Source organism: Melanotaenia boesemani, chromosome 10 (assembly GCF_017639745.1).
Source record: "Melanotaenia boesemani isolate fMelBoe1 chromosome 10, fMelBoe1.pri, whole genome shotgun sequence".
Lineage (NCBI taxonomy): Eukaryota > Metazoa > Chordata > Actinopteri > Atheriniformes > Melanotaeniidae > Melanotaenia > Melanotaenia boesemani.
Window position 1 is genome coordinate 35,334,688 of NC_055691.1, and position 19,488 is coordinate 35,354,175.

The following is a 19,488-nucleotide window of genomic DNA, read 5'->3' on the forward strand; positions in this document are numbered from 1 at the left end:
AAAGGTCAAGTCTGTTGGTGAGAAAGGAACAAAAAGAAAAACAAAACACTCCATTTTTAACAAAGAAATCCACACATCTGCTGCTAATGCGAGTGAAACGATCGCAGTCACTGTCAAAACATTCAAAACATGCAGTTTGTTTAGTCCCAGCCAGTTTCGTGCAAGGTGACTTTCACAACACTTATTTTTTTTTATTATTGTTATTATTCAAAGACTGTTGTACAGTATTTGATCTTCACAGCTCTATTCTATTCTATTCTATTCTACAGTCATTTAGCAGACACTTTTACTTACATTTGAGAGTAAGAACAACACAAACAATACTGGCTTGCAGGTTGATCTCTGGATCAGGTAAATATTTATGTTGATGTACGTTCACGTATGTTTGCTCGTGTGTTCTGTGGCTGCATGAGTAATAATGCATGGATCTTAATATCATGTGTTTGGGTTTGTTTGCACCACTTTTTCATCACGAGATAGTGACACAAACACAAGCACACAACTCTGAGGGTGGGATGAATGGCCTTGTCACCACTAGCTGCCCTGTATAAACAAATCACACTGCTGCCCTAGTTTAAACAGGAAATAGATGCTTGTTCTGAGCCCGTGAGGAGAATACATGTATATATGTACAGTATATATGTACATAGACCATAATAATGGTCTTCTTTATCTACCGTTGCCTCTATTTAATTTTAAATTAGTCTAGGTATGCTTAAGTACTAACCCCTAATGTCAAGTATTAACCTTTGATGTATGTATATGCTACTGGATGCTTGAATTTCCCTTGGGATCAATAAAGTATCTATCTATCTACACCTGCGTATTCTTCTTCCACCTGTTTTTATTTAAAATTATTGACACGACTGGCAAGAACTTGGAAAAAAGTCTTCAGTTGTTTAATTATTACCTCCGCCAAGGCAGAGGTTATGTTTTCTGCTGCTGTTGGCAACACAGCTAAAAACGTAATGGATGAACTTTGATGAAATTTTCAGGAAATCTCAGATATGGAATATGAAATAATTGATTAGATATTGTGTGGTTATCCGGATCCCTGCCTTGATCCAGGAATTTTTTAACACTAGAACCACCAGAGAGGTTTTCACAACGTGCATAAAAATGATAAAGGTGACGTTTACAGAGGCCAATTTTTTCCCTTTGAATCTTTTTTAACATTTGGAAGTAGACAAATAAATAATTACTTGGTCAGCATGTGAAGTTACTTTGGGCTTGTATTTCAATTAGAAAATGTCCAATACCCACTAGCTTAAAACGTTAACTTACCAGCTAACATTTAACAATTAAATCATTTTTAAATGTATTTAATTTTTTATGTTATTTAAGCGGGAACAATTAGAAAAAATCATTTGTGCTAAAGTAAGGAAACAGAGTGCTGGATGTCAGCTGATACTGATTTATTGTGTCACACATCCACAGTTCAGTAATGAACACACGGCGGGTCATTCTGGTATCGATGAAGCTCCGGTAGAGGACCCATTCAGTGCAGCCATGCTCAAAAAGTAAAAAAACAAAACAACAGGCCATCTTCTAGTTGCAGGTCCAGATGAAAACTGGCTCAGCATTTTGTCGAAACCTGTCCTGCTGTAGTAAGAAGAGCTGATCTTTCTCCCCCATCTGAGTCTTCCTCATTCATGTGTTGGAGCATAGCCAAAGCCAATGCTGCGTTCATTCTTTCAGTTCTCTTTTCATTTTTTAATTGTGTTTTTTCATCTGTCCGTTGGCAACATAACTCAAAAAGTTATGGACGAATTTTGATGAAAGTTTTAAGGAAATGTCAGAAATGGAATAAAGAAACAAGTGATTAGATTTTGGGGGTGATCTGGGTCACCTTCTGGATCTAGGAATTGTTTGAAGGATTCTTTACTACTGGGATAGAGGGATAATTTTGCCGTTAAAGCTTTTAACAGAAAATGCCCAGAAGCATTTGGGGAAAAAATGACATCATGGTAGATGTATAGAAGGATAGTTATAATCCAGCATTGTTTGACCCAGATCATGCTGATATTCTGGATCCAGCAGGTTAGAAATCCTGGGTGGGCTGTTGGCTCTTTTGGGGTTTTTCTCAGGTGAGTGACCCTAAGGCTCGGCAGATGTCTGTCTCTGAATGCTTCTAGTTAGTAATTTGATTAAATGGCCTTTTTTTTGTTAAATGACTGTTTTTTTCTCTCAGTGTTGCCATTGCTTTCACCAACAAAAATGGGCCGAGTTTACTCTTCATATGCAAACCTCATTGTGACCCGTGTGCTTTTTCACTTCTCAAATTCAGCCCTACCAATAGCCAGTCTTCATTCTTCTTGCAAGAATGTGCACGTAAAATCAGTGAAGTCTCTTTTTCTGCAGACATCAGTATTATATAATCATAAAAACTGAAAAACAGGAAGGGACCAGACAGGAAGTTGATGTTTTGGGGTCCAGTAGACTCTCCTCCATGATGCGTCATCATGTGAGCTTGTTTCACACTTCAAACCATCAGACTGTATTTATCCCTCATAGATGCAGTCACTTGAGTGTTTGCATAGTGTGTGGTGTTCTGTGTATGTGTTTTCAGTGCTGACATAATAACACATCCCCCTCCAGGAAACAATAGGCATGTGTCATCACACGGCTGAGTGTCAGTTGGAGGAGGGGAGCTGGCGGGCTGCGTCTGAAGAGTGTAAAGTGCCTGATATGAACATAATGCATTTGATAAGCTGCTTACATGTTTCGTATTTTCAAAAAGAAACTTCTAGAAGAGATTTGGGTTAACATGTGTATTGTAAAATAAGTTTGTGTGCGTGTGTGTGTGTGTGTGTGTGTGTGTGTGTGTGTGTGTGTGTGTGTGTGTGTGTGTGTGTGTGTGTGTGTGTGAACAGCAGGCAGACCTGTCATGAGGAGCCCAGATGGTGGGTGGAGAAAGCCTCCTTTAATCCCTGAGCCAGAATATTGTTCCCCTTCTACATTAAAACACACAATCACAACGTCATCTGTCTTTCCCGCAGTTTGTACAACCTCCCACCGAGAGAGTCCATTTTACCTTTTAAGTTTCATTATTCACACTCAATTATGTCGTCTCAGTTCAGCATTACTGTATTGTTATGTACTGACTTACATGATGCTTGATATGTGGTTTAAAACACACAATGTCTGAATCTTTTATGAGTTTAGTGGCAAAATGTGCACAAGCACGCTTATATTGTGATCCGGTACTAATACTCAAGAGATCTGGGTAAATATTTTTTATTTTAACCTCAAATTCTGACAGCATTATAATGTGATAATGGATATTTGCCATTAATCTAATTTAGACTGGGTTCACCTGCCTCAGATTGCTGGGATGGACTCCGGCCCCCCGCGACCTTGAAATGAACATGTGATCTAGAAAAAGAATGAATAATTTTCAATTTTAATTGTAAAAAGAACGAGAAAAAAAGGTCATAAAAGTTGAACTCAGGTTGGACTTTACTAAATTTTAAACTAGTTGTCCAGGCAGCTTATTTTGACATTTTTTTAAATTAGGTTTGGCTATTTGAAATTAAAACTATGGGACTATTTGAGCCCTACACAGACAGGCCTACTTTTTCCAGGGATTTGTGCTGTAAATCGTTCCAGGTTGTCTATGTTAGACACTTCAGTCATTTTTTTAGGCTGCACTTTCTCTTGCATAACAAAACCTATTATCTATCTATCTACTGATCTTTAGCAGATCTTAGCACATTGACACCCCCTAACAAAGGTCAATTCAGCATCCATCTTACATCCCGTCTTCTTTATGAGCAAATAAACGAGTAAAAGCCAGTCCGATGTTGACTTGTTTCATCTCTTGCTCTGTCACTTTTTATGTCTCTGATAATGTCCACAGCGCATGTTCAAAATGGCCGGTGTGTTGGTATCTGGTTGCTGGTGTTTGACGTGGTGCAGTAAAGCAAAATGCTGCTGTCCCATGATGCTCCGGGCTGGAAACACCGATTCTCAGGCCTCAGACACTGCAGGCCAATGACAGCTCCAGGAATGTGCATGATGAATGTCAGTGTGCCATCAAGTAGAGTTTTGAGGTCGGAAACATATGAAGTACTGCTTTAATCTGCTTTTAACGTGAGCTTTAGAGGCCTGCAATGTTTTAAAGATGTGTTGGTATGTGAGAATGTGTGCAACATTGGTGCTGCATATTTTTTCCACCCTGGCATCAAGTAAAATCTGTGGATGAGACGATGTATGAAAGCGTCAGCAAATGTGCTGGAGCGTTTACTGTCAACGCTGTGTGTTAGTTTGTCTTTGATACTGACCCGTACGCAGCACAGATATATGCCGTACTCATATCCACACTATAAGCAGAATAATCTATCTCTACATGTTGGAAAGAAAACTGTGATTTTAGCAGCGTAATTTCTGCATCACATGCTGTGCTTAGACCTCCGTTTCCCCGCCCCTCCTCCCTGTATTTCCAGCCAGGAGGACAAATCTCCCACAGAAAGCCTCCCACTGTGATGCACTGGTGTGAATACAAACTGCAACGAAAGGCCAGACCAAACTGTCTAGCATGTAGAAAAATGGCTATATTTACATTATTACTGATCAGACTCCAATGACCTTACCCACCAAAGACATAAGCTAGAAACACTGATTGAAAAACTCTTGGCTGATATCAACATAACAGGTAGTTTAGCAGATGGCTAAGTACGATTGTGTTTATCATTTATTTTCATCTGAAATGTTGTTTTCTTTTAAAACCTTTCTTTAGCTTTTACCAGAGTAAAATGAAATTTAAAGAGACGACAGCCTGTCAAACCATTTCAGGGCGTGTGGAGTCTGACTACATTTCTTTGTGCTCAGTAAAATTAAATATAAGTATATGTTGTCAGTTTCAGGGCAAATGTGACACAACCAGGACACACCAGATAAATTCCAGCCACTGTTACCAGTTGATCTCCTCTATGCTCATCGTTAAATATCGGGCGTTATGTTAAACGGATATTTCTGTAAATCCTTTGTGTTACTGTTTTTTTTTTTGGTTTTTTTTTCTTAGTATCACACCAATGTGGGCAGGACATGTTGTACCATTCCAGGCTATAATCAGTAGATTCAACTTCAGGCTAGTCGCAAATGTGATTTATCCTTGAAGCCATGCTGTACTCCAGTAGCAGATGATGCTGCAATAAAAACCCTCCTGTTACCTCCACAAGTCTTTTATCATAAAAACCTGTTTTAGGGGAAAATTGCAGGGTTTTAAGAAGTTAAACGTTGAATTTTTATGATTTCTTGCTCTGATTTTGCTCCATCGTGATGCATCCATGACAAACCACCATCAGCAGGTCGTATTGTTGTGCTGTAGACTACTGGTGGTACCTTCCTTCCGCCATCAGGCTTTAGAGATTGGTTTCAGTATCACTGTATCACACATAGTCAACATTTTTCTGAACAGTGAAAAAATTAAGGTCATCTCAGTTTTAATCTGTTCAGTTGTCAGGGATGGATTTAGGTGTGTGTGACACGGGGCGCTCAGGGTTCACGCAGGTCATAACGCAAACTAAAACCACCATGTAGTGCTGGACAACATATTTGTGTGTGTGCCTTATCCTACAACTGTGATGCTTGGTTTTAGATCAGAGTGTGTTCGTGTGGTCTAATCTTTGTAATATTATCTGCATTATATATGTGTGGGTATGGGGGGGGGATAATACTCATGAGCCCATCATTGTTTTTACAACCGTTACTATTTTCTCTTTAATCTTTTATGTGCATATTAAGCTTCTATGTTGAAAGAGTGTAAGCTCTCCCCACAGATGATGCCCTACATATCACAGACAGGCTAATTAAGGTTTCTGTCTCCGAGGGGAGGTGCATCCCTTTTCATTTTCTAAACAAACACAAGTCTTCATCTCTTTATAAATGCAGCACACTCGAGTCTCTCTCTCTTTCTGATCCCTTCATCCTCATTTCAACTCCTGAGCTGGTGCTTCTCTTACATAAATTGCTGGAAGCTCACACTGTTAGATTATTCTCCAGTTTGCTCATAATCCTCAGCAGATGTGTCAGCTTCTTCATATCTTGTGTTTTGCTGTTGCAGAGAGAAAAAGCAAAACTCCCTGCTGCCAGACCAGGAGTGCAGATGATGAAACCTGTGTGGCTGTGAAAATCGAACAGTCCAGAGGTAGGCGGACTCGCTTCAACTCATCTTCCTGATTTTAAAATTTATATAAAGATTTTCTAATAGATGCAAATAATGTATTATGCATCTGAGCAGTTTGTCAACTTAAAAGTTGGACAGGAATTCACATCTTAGTTGTGCATGCTGAGAATAAAGATGTTCACCTAGCTGTAGTTTCTGATGGGTGTAATGGTGTTGAAGTGTCTTGACCTTCATCTTGTGAAGTGTGGGAGGCAAAACGCAACCACAAGACATATTAAGATGCAAAACGTTTACTTCTCAGCCACCCTCCGATTCACAGCAAGAGGGTCGCACAAATTTGCATCTATTTATGCTTTTCATTTGTTTAATGCTTTTAAAGCAGACTAAAAATTTTCAGATCCTGTATTTCTGGCATCATGAAGCAAACTTGTGAGGGAATGTTAATATGCAGAGGGAGGCTGCAGGAGGATGCTGTGACACGAATAAAAGAATGGCGTTCCTGCAGCTTTCTGCTGTACTGGGGTGTGAAGAAGCTGCAGGTTTCGATTCTATTTTTATAACAAATGTGTGTGTGTGTGTGTGTGTGTGTGTGTGTGTGTGTGTGTGTGTGTGTGTGTGTGTGTGTGTGTGTGTGTGTGTGTGTGTCCTTAGCTCGAGGTCTGCTTCTTTTAGATGAATGGGAGCTTTCCTCTGGTACCTTGCCTCTTTCTTTTTTATACTTTTTTCTGTCTAATGTTCTTACGCACCCTTTTACATCTCCTCCATCTGGTTGAACACCTGTTTTTCTTTTTGCAATGTTTAAATGCCTTTCTCAGTCTTCTCCATTTATTAGTCTTCCACACTTTCCCCATTTGACTCCCACGCTCCTTTTAATCATACTGGGCCATCAGTTTTGTCCCACCATGCCCTCATATTCACAGCAGACTGAGGTTCTAATCTCACACCAGCCATTGGATTAGAGAATGAGGCAGGGTTAATCTGAAGAAAGTCTGGGTAGAAGAACAGAAACAGCTAATCCCAGTCTGTGATGTTTGTCACACTCCCTCACCGACACGGTGTGTACGGCACAATAAAGGCCTCGTGTGCCAGAGTAAAGCCAGGCGTGGACTCCTACAACCCTCTGTAAGCTTACTGAGTGATTAACAGCTCCAGAAATAATAAAAACTGCTATTTGTGCATTAACTGTGGAACCATAAATGAAGTGGGAAGCAATATTTTATCTCAAAATTTTATTTCAGAACCAGAAAGTTAAACATTTGTTTTGATCTATGAACTAACTCCACCACGTACGGATGAAATATGCCATTAAAGCTGAGTGCATGCAACTTCTAAGCAACCAGGCTTTCTCACCAGACTGATCTTTGCTAGCTCAAAAAAAATATTTATTTGCATTTAAATGAGGTGCAAGAAGAGGATTTTTATGCACGATAAAGCTGTCGGACATGGAAATAAATCCTTCGACAACAAAGCATATTGATGCAAGAAGAAATTACCAGAGATGTGCTTGTGTCTAAAATAATTACATATAAGGTCTTTTAAATAAAAGATTAAGTGAAACACATCTGTATTCACCAGCAAGCATCACAAAATGAACGAATGAAAACTGGGTTATTGATCTGAATCATGAGAGTATTTGAATGAAGTGTGTCAGGACATCTTGGTGACGTCTGAGATGCTTCACGGCTCTCTGCTGAGACCCGTGACTTCTGTCTGCTGTTCAGATACCAGTCAAACCCTTCAACAAGAAGACTGCTGGCATTTGCACAAGCTGACCACATGCAACAGCTTGCGAGATCTGAGCATGAGGTTGCAGTTTTTGGTTGTCAGCTCCCATCAGTCATTTTGGAGTTTATCTACAGTGGGATGATTTAACTTCAGGCTAAAGGGCAGATATTTTACTGGCTCTGTTATCCGATACAAAGCATATCTGATCAGAAGAAGTGTATTCCTGCTAGTAAAGGCAATGTATATAAAAATGTATTCAATGAGATTCACACTGATCCAGTTGCTTTACTGAAAGAAAAAAGATCTGGAGGTGTTGAACAGTATGTGAAACTGTTTAACACCAACACACTCAAATTTGTGTCCTCATTCACATGAACCCCTGAAAGGAAATGTTTTAGTCACATCATACAATAGTTGTCAGCGTGAACTTTTCCTGTGTTGGTTTAGGTCCTTTCTTCATCTTTTTACTTTAACCACAGTGGCTTTAGGTTAGCAGGTTAGCAGGTAGTGTATAAAGACAGCGTCACCATCATATCAGGGACAAGCTGTGCAGCCTTTGGAGAGGACAGACTTACAGTTCTCTGTGTAGACTTCTGCAAAAGGTACATCTTGTTTATACAAGACCTTTCTCTCTGTCAGTTTCATTTTTGCGTGGCTTATTTTTTAAAAAAAAAAAAACATTTTGTTTTATTCTGTTAATTCAGCTGGACTGTTTTTTTATCAACTGTCTTTTTTTCAGCTTTAATTGTTTTTCAAAAGTGATGCATTTGCTGGTTATTGATCTGACTGATTACAGGGACAGAGTGCGAGAGATCGTTTGTATAAGCAAAGTTCGTTTTCCTCGTGTGATCGTGTTTCATGCCTACTTTTGGTCTTTTGTGTGCTTGATTTGTGATCAGATTTAAATAAATCAGCAGAGAAGTGAGAGGAAGCTTGAGAACACTGTAATCACGCTGTATTTGCAAGCGTTGTCACACACAGCTGAATTTATTATGGCATCAGTTCCAGCCTGACATTTGCTGACTGTTTTATTGCTGTTTTTTTAAACATGTAAGCAGCTGAGGGAAATGTTGTTCTTGCACTCCCTCGTTGGTGCAGATTCTCAGCATGCTGCTTTTTAAAGTTTAAAGCTACAGGTCCTGTCAGTTCAGAGGTGCAGGGCTGTGAATGCTGCGCTCTCAGTTTGTGTGGCTCTGAATAAAAGACACTTAAATGAGGGGTGTGCAAGCGAGAGTGAGGGAGGAGTCTTGCTGTTCTGTAAATCTCCCTGCTGAGCTGACTCTGTCACAGCAGCACTCCCTGGGAAGATTGCATGGAGCCTAAACTTAGTTCTCTTCTGGGAGCCACTCTCTCGGAGTCACGCCACGGTCCCTCAGTGAAGACTGGCACTACATTTGTTTTCACGCTTGTCTGAAACACAGGGTGAGTTGGCATTTTTAGCTTAACACAATATTTCACTATGCTACTGGATTGTGTATTTTAATCGTGGACTTTCTCACTTTTAATAAATCCACTGTTGCCGTCTTTGATTGTAGCAAATGGACAACACACCACTTTATCAAGCTTTGAGAAACAATAGAGAAATCTCATGTCCTGCTCTTTACCTGTTGGTTTATGAGACAGTGTTTGAAGATTTGGCTTTTAAAAGCATCTGAGCTTTTCCCGTGATGGATGGTCTCCATGTAAAAAAGTTGCCTCTGGCTGAACCAAAGCTGAAAGACGTCAGAGTTTTCTGACATAGTGGCTTACTTCATCTATCCACATTCACATTTTCCTTCATCTTGCTGTCACCATGAAAATGCCATCTACAAGATGTTCAGTGTGTCTGCTTGTATCAAGAAGAAGGAGAATTTGTGAAGAGTCCTGTCAGACATTCCTTGTGATCTGAGAGTCACGCCCATCAGCCCGTGTGGCCACAAGGCGAGAAGGAAAAGCCTTCGTTTCAGGCTGACAGTCCTCCCTTTGGTGCAGGCAGGGTGTGGACACACTGCACCATACAAACAGGTTCATCTTTTGTTTTTCACCTGGCAGATTTCACATGTAGTAGTGCACATTTTGGCCAGGAGGGGAGCAGTGTGGAGCAGAAAGAGTGAGACACAGCAGACAGACAGGTAGGTCGACTGTGAGCTGGCAGTGCTCCATGGAGGTGGTGTTGTATTGTAAGAAAAATCTTGAACATTTTTCGAGGCTGGCTGGATTAAGCTGACAAACCTGCCTGCAAAGACAAACCAGAGGGAATTGTCTTCCTGGCAATGCTGTCATGTTCCTGTTTGTCAAAGGGTGAAAAGATTTTCCTGTAAATATGAACAGATTCTCATGGTTTCCAAAAAGTTGATCGTATTGATAACCTTAACCTTCTGGGGTGACAGTTTCCTTAAAATATGGGGCCAACTTGTATTTTGCAACCAGAGAATGAAATTTTTATGCAGGTATGTGGCCTGCAAAGTAAAGCTGTTCCCATAGAGTGTGTTGCTGATGAGGAACTCTCAGTAAACTTAGACACTAGGTGCTTCTTAAAGTCAAGGAAGGGTCTTTATTGATTTATATTTAGGATGCATCACTTTAAAATCTCACTGAAAGATGTCAAGGATGTTTTGACAGGGACTGAGTAACTTGTTGGGGAGTTTTAAGGATGCTTGTGTGTATCTTCTGTGTTTCAAAATATCCATGCAGAACATCACACACAGTGCAGATGGAAGGTGGGTAAAGGCTGAATTCTTTTCTGGCTTTTCTTCGTTGTATCTGTTGTCATTCTAGTTGCTAACATCATAAAATGTTCTTTTAATGACAGTAGAGAACGAATGGCTGCTCCAGCTCACAGCTGACATGTCCGTTTTCCAGCTGGTGTGTGTGTGTGTGTGTGTGTGTGTGTGTGTGTGTGTGTGTGTGTGCGTGTGTGTGTGTGTGTGTGTGTGTGTGTGTGTGTGTGTGTGTGTGATGTAGCTGTTCTGATTTATTACCACTCATTGAATTACAGGAGGATTATTTCCTAAACTAAGAAAGAACCAGATCAAGAAAACAAGGATAAATATTTTAAAAATGAACTCTTAGCCAATACAAACGTCTAGTATCAATAAAAAAAAAAACTGGGTTATTAAAAACACAATTTTTTATTAGACCAAGAGTAGCTAAATGATTTCAAGAAGCTATTTAAACATAACATCTTCCAGTCAGAATGAGTCTGAAGCATTAAAGGTTCATACCAACTTCCTTAGACACAGAGGGTTTAAACAGGATATGATCAGGGACTCTCGATACATAATTAGAAGTGAAAGGAAGAAAAAACTGTTCTGTATGAAGATAGTCATGCATTAAAAAAGACTGATACCAGTAAAACTGTCCTTTCTAAAGAGGAAGTTATTTCTGATAAGCAGCCTCAAAGTTCAAACACATCTCTCCCATTATTCTCTTTCACCATCAAACAGTTATTTCTTAGTTTCTGAAAACATTTTTTAGAATTCTTGAAGCCGGCATGAAGGAACCTCTGAAGTCAGGAAAAGGCACATGACTGTATAAAATTCTCATGGCAAACAGTTTAAAAGTGAAGTGTTTGAACGACACACTGGCAGAACTTGCTGTGCCTGGAGCCTCTCGGCTATTTTTGTCTCTAGTTTGGATGATTCACTATTTTTGGACGTTGCTTGTTTTGTTGCATTGTTGCAGGGAAAGATATTTGGTCTGGACTGATGCATTCCTTCATGTTGCGTTAGTAAACTTTCCTGGTGTGATGCGAGTACTAGAAGTGTTGTTGGAACGGGATGGGGTGCAGATTTTAATACCATGGTGCCACACAATAACCACAGACCCAGAAACATTCGCAGTGAGCTGATTTCAACGTAACTGTTTTGTTTATACGTACAACGTGAGAAAAGGTGACTCGTGTTTTTGACAAATGTAGAGACTATGCATATGAAAACAAAGTTGTTTAGCAAACCAGCATTTTGTGGACTCTGCTTTTCAGCTGCTTCTGATCAAAGACCTTTAAAAAGCGTTTTTTCATGTCCCAGCTGCATAGCTTTGGATTTACTAAGACAGATGCAGATGCCTTCGAGCCCAGTGCGATCTCAGTGCTGGTTGCCATGGTTGCGAGTCTCACCATCTTGCAACAAGCAAAGGTCGAGTCTCAGCTTCTCACTTCCTGGATCGCAACAGTGTTTGAATTCTGTAAAAAGAAAAACAACATACAGTATAAACACAACAACATATAAGGATATGAAATGACATGACTTCTGACTTGCTTTGAGCTCTTCTTCAGAGGCCTCCTCTGATGTTTTCATCAGCGAATCCCAGCATCAAACAGCCGGGCTCCTTTCCTGTCACACAGATGGAGAATCACAGTGTTTCTGCGGGGTGGTGGCTGGCTGCCTTTAATTTACTGTACACGGCTTTCTGTCACTTAGGCTGACAGTTTTAATGAAAAGATACCAGAATAAGTCTGTTACCAGGAGCTGCAGTTCTTTCCAAGCACTCCCAGTTATCAGAGAGAAGTACAGTTCATTCTGTGTTTCCTGTAACGGTGCTGGCTGCCTTTCATTGCTCCAACTATTCAGTCTAAATCTTTAAGATTTATGACCTGATCTTAAGATCTTTTACTAATAGTTGTCTGTAGATCAAAGTGTATGTGGGACCAAGCACATATTTTTGCACTTTGTTTACATCTCTCTTCTCTTATCCCTAACCATATCAAGTAAAATACTTGTACAGCTGACTGGGTTCGAGTTAAAAACTTCTAGTCCAGAGCTCATTTACAGCGTAGGGGCACAGTTTCAAACAGCCCCAAGAGATCGAGCCAGACTGAGGAGAGTAGACCTCCTACAATTTCCCAGGATAAATGGCACATGTAATCTGCAATTTGCAGTCAGAGTCTTTATTTTAAGCCATATATGTATAATATACAACTTGTTGTTGGTTGTTTTCTTATAATCTCGTAATGTGGCTGCACAGAGAAGCCAACCACCTCATCAAGGGCAATTCCTGAAGCAGCCTTCATAATTAATTGGTTATTTTGGGGCCATGTTTAGAAAGTCGCCTCTCCTAAAAACAGCGTGGGACCATTTCCAGGCAGACAGTTGCCCGAGCTGTTGTCTTTAATTATGGTTGTGATGTATAAATAGAAACTGTGACTATATGGTTCTGTGGTTGTATCTCTCGCTTTCTGTTTCAAATTGGTAAGATAAAGATCACGTTAGAAAAATAAGTACAGGGCTCCAAGCACCATTTTGGCTTATAATAACAGCAAACTGCATCTGGAAGGGCACACTGCAAATGTAGTGGAAAGATTTTTCTCACTAACGCCAGAGGCTGCAAATAACCATTATTTTTAAAAATTCAAATTCAAGAAATACATAAATATAGTATCCATCTTAGTCAGGCAAATCGTTAATAATCAAATCAGTTGCAGATTTGTTTTCTATTAATAGTTCAGTGACTACTTTTTTCTGCTCTATATTCACATTTTCTGAAACCCTGTAGTTTGCATGATGTTCTGAAACTTCAGATGGTTCATCTATTTTTAGACGGAAGAAAAATACAGAGTCAATCAGGAAGTCAAAATCTCTTAATGATTCATGATACAATGATGGAAACATGTTCCTTCGCCTGTTAGATTAAGATTAGAGGTGCCAAACAGATGAAGGCCATAGTTCACTGTTTGCACTTTAAGCCCTTAATGACTCAGCGCAGAACAGACGCAGCGTTTTTTCTGTGTTTGCATGCATGTGTCATGCTCAGCTGTACAGCAGGTTTAGATTTCAGTTTCACCAAATGCACTGTTTATCCCGTTAAGGCCCGACCCATGAAAAAGTGGTAAGAAAAGTCCAATTTTTTTAAATATAAGGTCTTTATTTGGCCCTTTAACAAAATGTAACTAAAAATTTTACATTTTTTGGGTGGGATATCTACCAGTTATTACCATGTGATATATTAAAAATATTATAATATGGTTTTCTGCTTCTGGGTTTCTATTAGGGGACAGAAGACGAGTATCAGATTGTGTTCAACAGGATTTTGAGTAAAGTTTATACCATAAATTGAAGCAAAATGTCTCAGAAACTGTATGTGACAAATATGTCACGTCGAGCTCTTATGGGTTATCCACACACGTTAGCCAAGTGTATTTATTTCTGCATCGAATCACCCATCAGTGCATCACACGTGCCCCTGCAGGTGAGCACTTAATATGGAAACTAATTGTAAAACATATAAACTCTGTGACCATATGACTCCATGTAAGGATCTTTGCCTCACCAGGCTGCTCCATGCAGGCACATGTGTGCAGATTATGCGAGGTCAGAGAGAGGTGGGTTTAGGTGTCTGTAAACACTGCCTGTCTGTGTCAGTTGCTCCATTAAATCTGTCTGCCTGCTCTGACTAAACACTTATGTTGTACCATCTGTGGCCAGCTGGTTGGGTAAAAATCTCACTGCTGCTGGTCATCAGTCGGATCATTAGCAGGATAATCAGCTGACGTGTCTTACGCTTGCTAACATTTGGTCTTTGGCTGTTTATCATAATCTTTTTCACAGCTGGGACTATAGGTAATAATCGTTTGCTGTATGGAACACACGTTCTTCTGAGGGTAGAGCTAGTTGTGAATTAAAGTAAAGCATGCAGCAGTGACAGGAGACATTTAACTGTGCTCGCTCATGGGAAAAAGGATTCAAGCTAACCCGACATGCACATCTTTGGATTGTAGAGAAAAACTGTAGCTAAAGGAAGAACAAGCATCTTCCACACATGAGTGCTCACAAACTGACCAGTGGAGAGCCACGAAGTGGCAGAAGGTATTATTACTTACATATTCATATTCACTGTGCCAAATGTTTTAACGTGGTTTGTTTTATCTACAGTGACCCAGAATGCAACGAAGGCCAAAGATGAAACATTTTGTAGCAACACAAGTCTCATCCTGTTAAATATGTCTTAAAAAGACAAAACTGGACCAAGGACAGTATCTGAATTCTGAGTCAGAAAAAGCTGCACTGTAACGCTGTCGGATGAGCAGCTTTAACAGACGTGTTTTTTTCATAGATCCATGTGTGTAAACAGTAAAAACAAACCTCCATAATGTTGACAGTGTTTAATCTGTAACCACCTCTATCTTCACTCTTTGTCAGTGAGGAATTTAGCGATATTCAGTGTTTATTGATTTAGTCCTGACAGCCGTGTTTCTCTCTTTGTTTCTGTGTCCTTCAGCTGTAGGCAGCAGCCCGGCGTGGAAACACAGCAACGCGCCCACCGTGCAGGCGTGTCTGAGTCGGGCGATCAGAGGGACAGCGGACAAGAGCAGGGAAAGGGTCAATGGAAGAGGATCTGGCAGCAGGCCCCGGCTGCCGTCTAAACCTCAAGGTGCATATTAGCAAGTCCCAAGAGACTGGATGTTAAGAAAGAACTGTATGTTAAATAATTATACATTACCAGATGAGTTTATAGTTCATTATATGCCTGTGTTCATGTAAGTTTTCCTGGGATCAGAGAACCAGGAGATCAACTTCTTAGTTAATCATTCTACACAGATAAGAAAGAAACAAGGCTCCATTGTTTCTTATCAAAATCAGACTGGAAGCTTAATAACAAACCCTGAGATAAGTGGAGAAAAAGTAAAATACTTCAGTTACTCTGTGCTGAATTTTTTATTACATGTTGGATCTTAAATACAACTTGTCAGTGGTGTCACTTTGGATGGCTTCTACTGCCCCCTTCAGCTCCAAATTCAAGCTGCAATGACTTGTCTCCTCATGTGAAAATCATCAAGCTTGTATCAGAAGAATTTAAGATATTTGCTTTCCCGTCTTGTCTTAAGTGCCTCCAAAGCCAGCGCATCTCCAGAGCCCAGTGACGGCACTCTCACCCCCACTGGGTCACATGCAGAAACCACCCCTCAGATCCACCATGGAGGAGGGAGGAGGGAAAAACGGGGCTGCGAGCCGAGCCAGAGACAAACCCTCCAAAGTGTCCGATCTGATCAGCCGATTTGAGGAAAACAGGTACTGACTCTCAATTCTCTCTAACATGTACTAACATGTACTAACATGTACTAACATGTACTAACATGTGTGGTGTCCAGAAAAAGAGGGAATATTAGTTAAAGTGAATGCTGTGAAGGCAGAGCCGAACAATGATGTGATTTCTGTAGGAAATCCTTCAGTGATTCAGGAAAAGGGTCTTGTTTCTTGCTGTAACTTTATTCCACACTTTATGACCTGCACAGCAGCTTCTTTGATGCGTAGCTGATCATGGTGATATCCCCTTTCTATGTCACTTCGACTTTTGCAATATAACACTCTCAATGAGGCTGTTGTAATCAAAATGACGGAAAGTTTTTCTTTTCCTACATTTTCTACTGCAACTACTTCAATGATGAAAAGCAGAAGTGTCTCGGTTAAAGTGCCCAGCTCTGACTCTGTGATTGTACCTCGGTAGAGAGCACCGGAGAGAGATCTAGTAGAGATTAGTGTGTGCCTGACAAGCCCAGCGTTAGTGAGGGGATGAAAGGAGATTTGTACAGGCGAGTGGAAACACAGCTCGTCATTCAGTTGTGGGACAAGACTTACTGTTGTGAGATGAAACCCAGGAGAGTGAGGTAGGATCTCTTCAAGTATCTCTTCTCTGTTAGGCTTTGATATTGTGGCTTACAGTTACAAGTCAACTTTCAATTTGCTTTTACTTAAAATGAACAGCGGCTGAATTTTCTACTTGTAGCATTTCGCAGCTGTTCTCCACAGCTTATCAAAATTTCCCTTTTCTAGCCTCTAATGTGTTTTGTTACTACTCGCGTAAGTTTAAATTGTAGCTGCAGCCATGTTTCTGTGGAAGAGGCCACAAAAAGCATTGAGAGGCACAACAATGGGGTTCTTGTCCCAACAGCTCGTACAGTTGCAGCAAAAAAGAATATTCAGTCTGCATCAGTAGCAGCTCAGTAATACTTCACTTCTTCTCCTCAAGTCTGTAGCTGCCACATTTCCAGCATTCTGGATCACTGACAACAGAACTGCAAAATTTAATCAGAATTCCAGGCTTTCTCCACAGCTTTCATCTAATTTTCCAGCGTGAAACGAGGTTAATCACGGCAACCTGATGCATCTTTCTCCTTCAGACTGCTGGCCTGTGGGGATTATCACTGAAATGGCAGTGGGACCAAAAGAAGGGAAAGGTCCGCAGCTTCTGAGAGCAGAATTAGCCTACTAATATACTAATCTGATTCACATGGCACTTGGCTGCCTTTAAACTAGAGAGCCGTAATGAAAGCAAAGCTGCTCTTCATTCTTGTCTAGTTCAGCTTGTTTTTAAAAAGCAGCTGTGCAAAGGAACAGTTACAAGCTTTTTGTATGCAAGGAGGAATTAGTGTTTGCAGCTACAAACTGATTGTGTTTTTCTGGTATTGTGTCTTTTACTGGCTAAACAAGGTATTATTTAATCTTCCACTGAAAGACCCTGTATTGTATTGTTTCACGTATAGCCCAGAACTGATTCATCTGCAGAGTGCTTCACCAGCCTGTTGTTCCTCTATTTTTACACTCTTCCTGTTTCTTTGGGGCAGTAACACTCGTTGCAACAGAAAACGTCTCGTGTATCAGTAAAGGTTAGATTGCTGATGTAGAATTTGCTTGATGAGGTAATATTTCATGTGCATTGGATTGTTTTTGACTGGCTTCAACAGAGCAGGGATCAGCTAAACTGAGATGACATCTACTGTTGCTGCTTGTTGCTAATGCAGGAGGTCCGGAGAGTCGTTCACAGGGGAAACAGCTGCACTGACTGCTGCTACAGGATGTAGAGCAGCTGAATTGTGACATTGTGTGCGCATGTGTGCTTTTTTGATTTTTTTTTTTTTTTTTTTTGTGCTTGCAAATCTAACTTCCATTCTCCTGCTGTAATTTGGATTTTCTCATGAAAACTATTTAACCATTTCATTGATGTCAGAGCTAAGAGAAAGTGCTTGTGATGCATGTAGAAAGCAGGCTGTCCATGTTTGAAAGTAGGACAGCATGTACCTCCTGGGAGTGCTTTTTCTCCTCCTGTCCTCTTCATTACTTTACCTCGATTCAGTCTTTGCTCACACTTCCTCTCTGTAACAGCAGCAACGCAGGACGGCCAGAAGTTGGCGCAACTGCTTGGCTTTATTTTTAACTTACACGCTCATACAAAAGCCCTCCGCTGACTACCATGCCACACACTCTACAAAACGGCAGCATGAGTAACTAATGAACAGCCTCCTGTAATTCTTTTTTTTAATAGATGATTTACTATTTTTCTGTTTTCATGTTTTAAGGGGGAAGGTCCTTTTTTTAACTTCTTTTGTACTCTTACCGAGCTAACACACTTCCTCCTTTGCTTTTTCTGCTCTTCCTCCAGCAATACTGAGAACAAGAGAGACACTTCACCGCTCAAACACATCAACAAAGCTTCCAACTGCAGCCCAGTTAACCGTCCCTTCACGAGGACGGAGGCCAGCAGGATCCAGGAGAAGCCCTCCACCACACCGGCCGCCACACAGGATGCCAAGCAACCTGCAGCTAATGGAGTGCTAGTACAGATGGAGCAGGACAGGGAGAAGGAGGAGAAGTCTCTTAGCAGTGTGAGGATAGAGACTGCCAGCCTGGTAAACGGTGATATGGGAAGCACAGAACAGAGTGATGATCATTCAGCTCCACATGCCGACAGAACTGATGCAAAGGGCCACACTGATAATGAGGACAGTGAGACTAAAACTGAAGGCGAGGAAAGGAGTGAAGAAGGGAGCACAGACCATAAGGTATGTACATTACTACTACTAGATTTATTTATTTATTTCACACCCCGTGTTGCTGTGCACCCAGATGTGTATTTTCCCCCCTTGTGTTGCACATTTAGAGCCTGGCAGAGCTGTGTTTTAGCTCTGATTCTGGTGTCTGATACTCTAACAAGCCTTTATTCATTTTCTCAGTTAAATCTGCAGAATAATGTCATTAGGATAGAGTGGCAACGAGGAAATTTTCTGTCTGGGAAGGGCTATTTGTGTGAATCCTGATCAGATGTTGAACGTTTGAGCAGCTGAGCCTCGAACCCAATGAGAACGTGTGGAGCCAGCTGTTGTCCACAGTTTAAAAATATCTCAGGTTCAGATCTGTTTCTGTCTTCTCCGGGACGAAAACGACTTCACAGCCTCAGTGGAATGAAAGCGAAAAGCTTAAAGTAATGCCAAAGGCTGTAGTGCTCCAAGAATGAAAGTTTCCATGATCCCGAGGGAAGATAACAGTTTTTAGTTGTTTTTGTTTGTTCGTTTTGACCTGAGTAGGAGTTACATCACATTATAACTTTAGTGATGATCTTGATTGTTCTTGTTTGGATATTGAGCTAATATTACAGCTGAGTAGGCATTAAATTAATTCACTCGTGTCTTTTTTGTTTTTACTTGTAAAATCTGGACCTTAAATTACCCATAATTCAACTGATATGTGAGCAGTCTGGTCTGTGCTGGTGCTATTTTGGACCAACCTACCCTAACCACCAGCAACAACTCTGCATCCCTCTAGCAGATAAAACTCACCATTCATTGGTATTTTTGATAGAAGCGGCTAACAGTGTTTCAGCAAATGTTTTCACAGCAGGTTCTTGTCAAAGCAGGAAAGTTTCAGCGGTTTCAATTCAAACAAAGA

General features: G+C 40.6%; 1 protein-coding gene across 7 annotated transcripts in view; it reads left to right on the plus strand.

Annotated features, from left to right (window-relative positions):
* Positions 1-19,488, plus strand: part of fgd4a (FYVE, RhoGEF and PH domain containing 4a) — a 58,498-nt gene that overhangs the window by 31,390 nt on the left and 7,620 nt on the right. For 5 of the 7 annotated variants that reach the window (XR_006011913.1, XR_006011912.1, XM_041997947.1 and 2 more), the window contains exons 2-5: positions 6,065-6,148; positions 15,047-15,199; positions 15,654-15,837; positions 18,206-18,605. Coding sequence is in view for 5 of the 7 variants with exons in the window: in XM_041997947.1 (XP_041853881.1) it covers positions 6,065-6,148; positions 15,047-15,199; positions 15,654-15,837; positions 18,206-18,605 (821 nt within the window). In the remaining 2 variants the exon portion in view is untranslated. Of the gene's footprint in view, positions 1-6,064; positions 6,149-9,163; positions 9,275-15,046; positions 15,200-15,653; positions 15,838-18,004; positions 18,069-18,205; positions 18,606-19,488 lie in introns of those variants that run through there. The other 2 variants (XM_041997950.1, XM_041997951.1) reach the window with 2 other exon arrangements.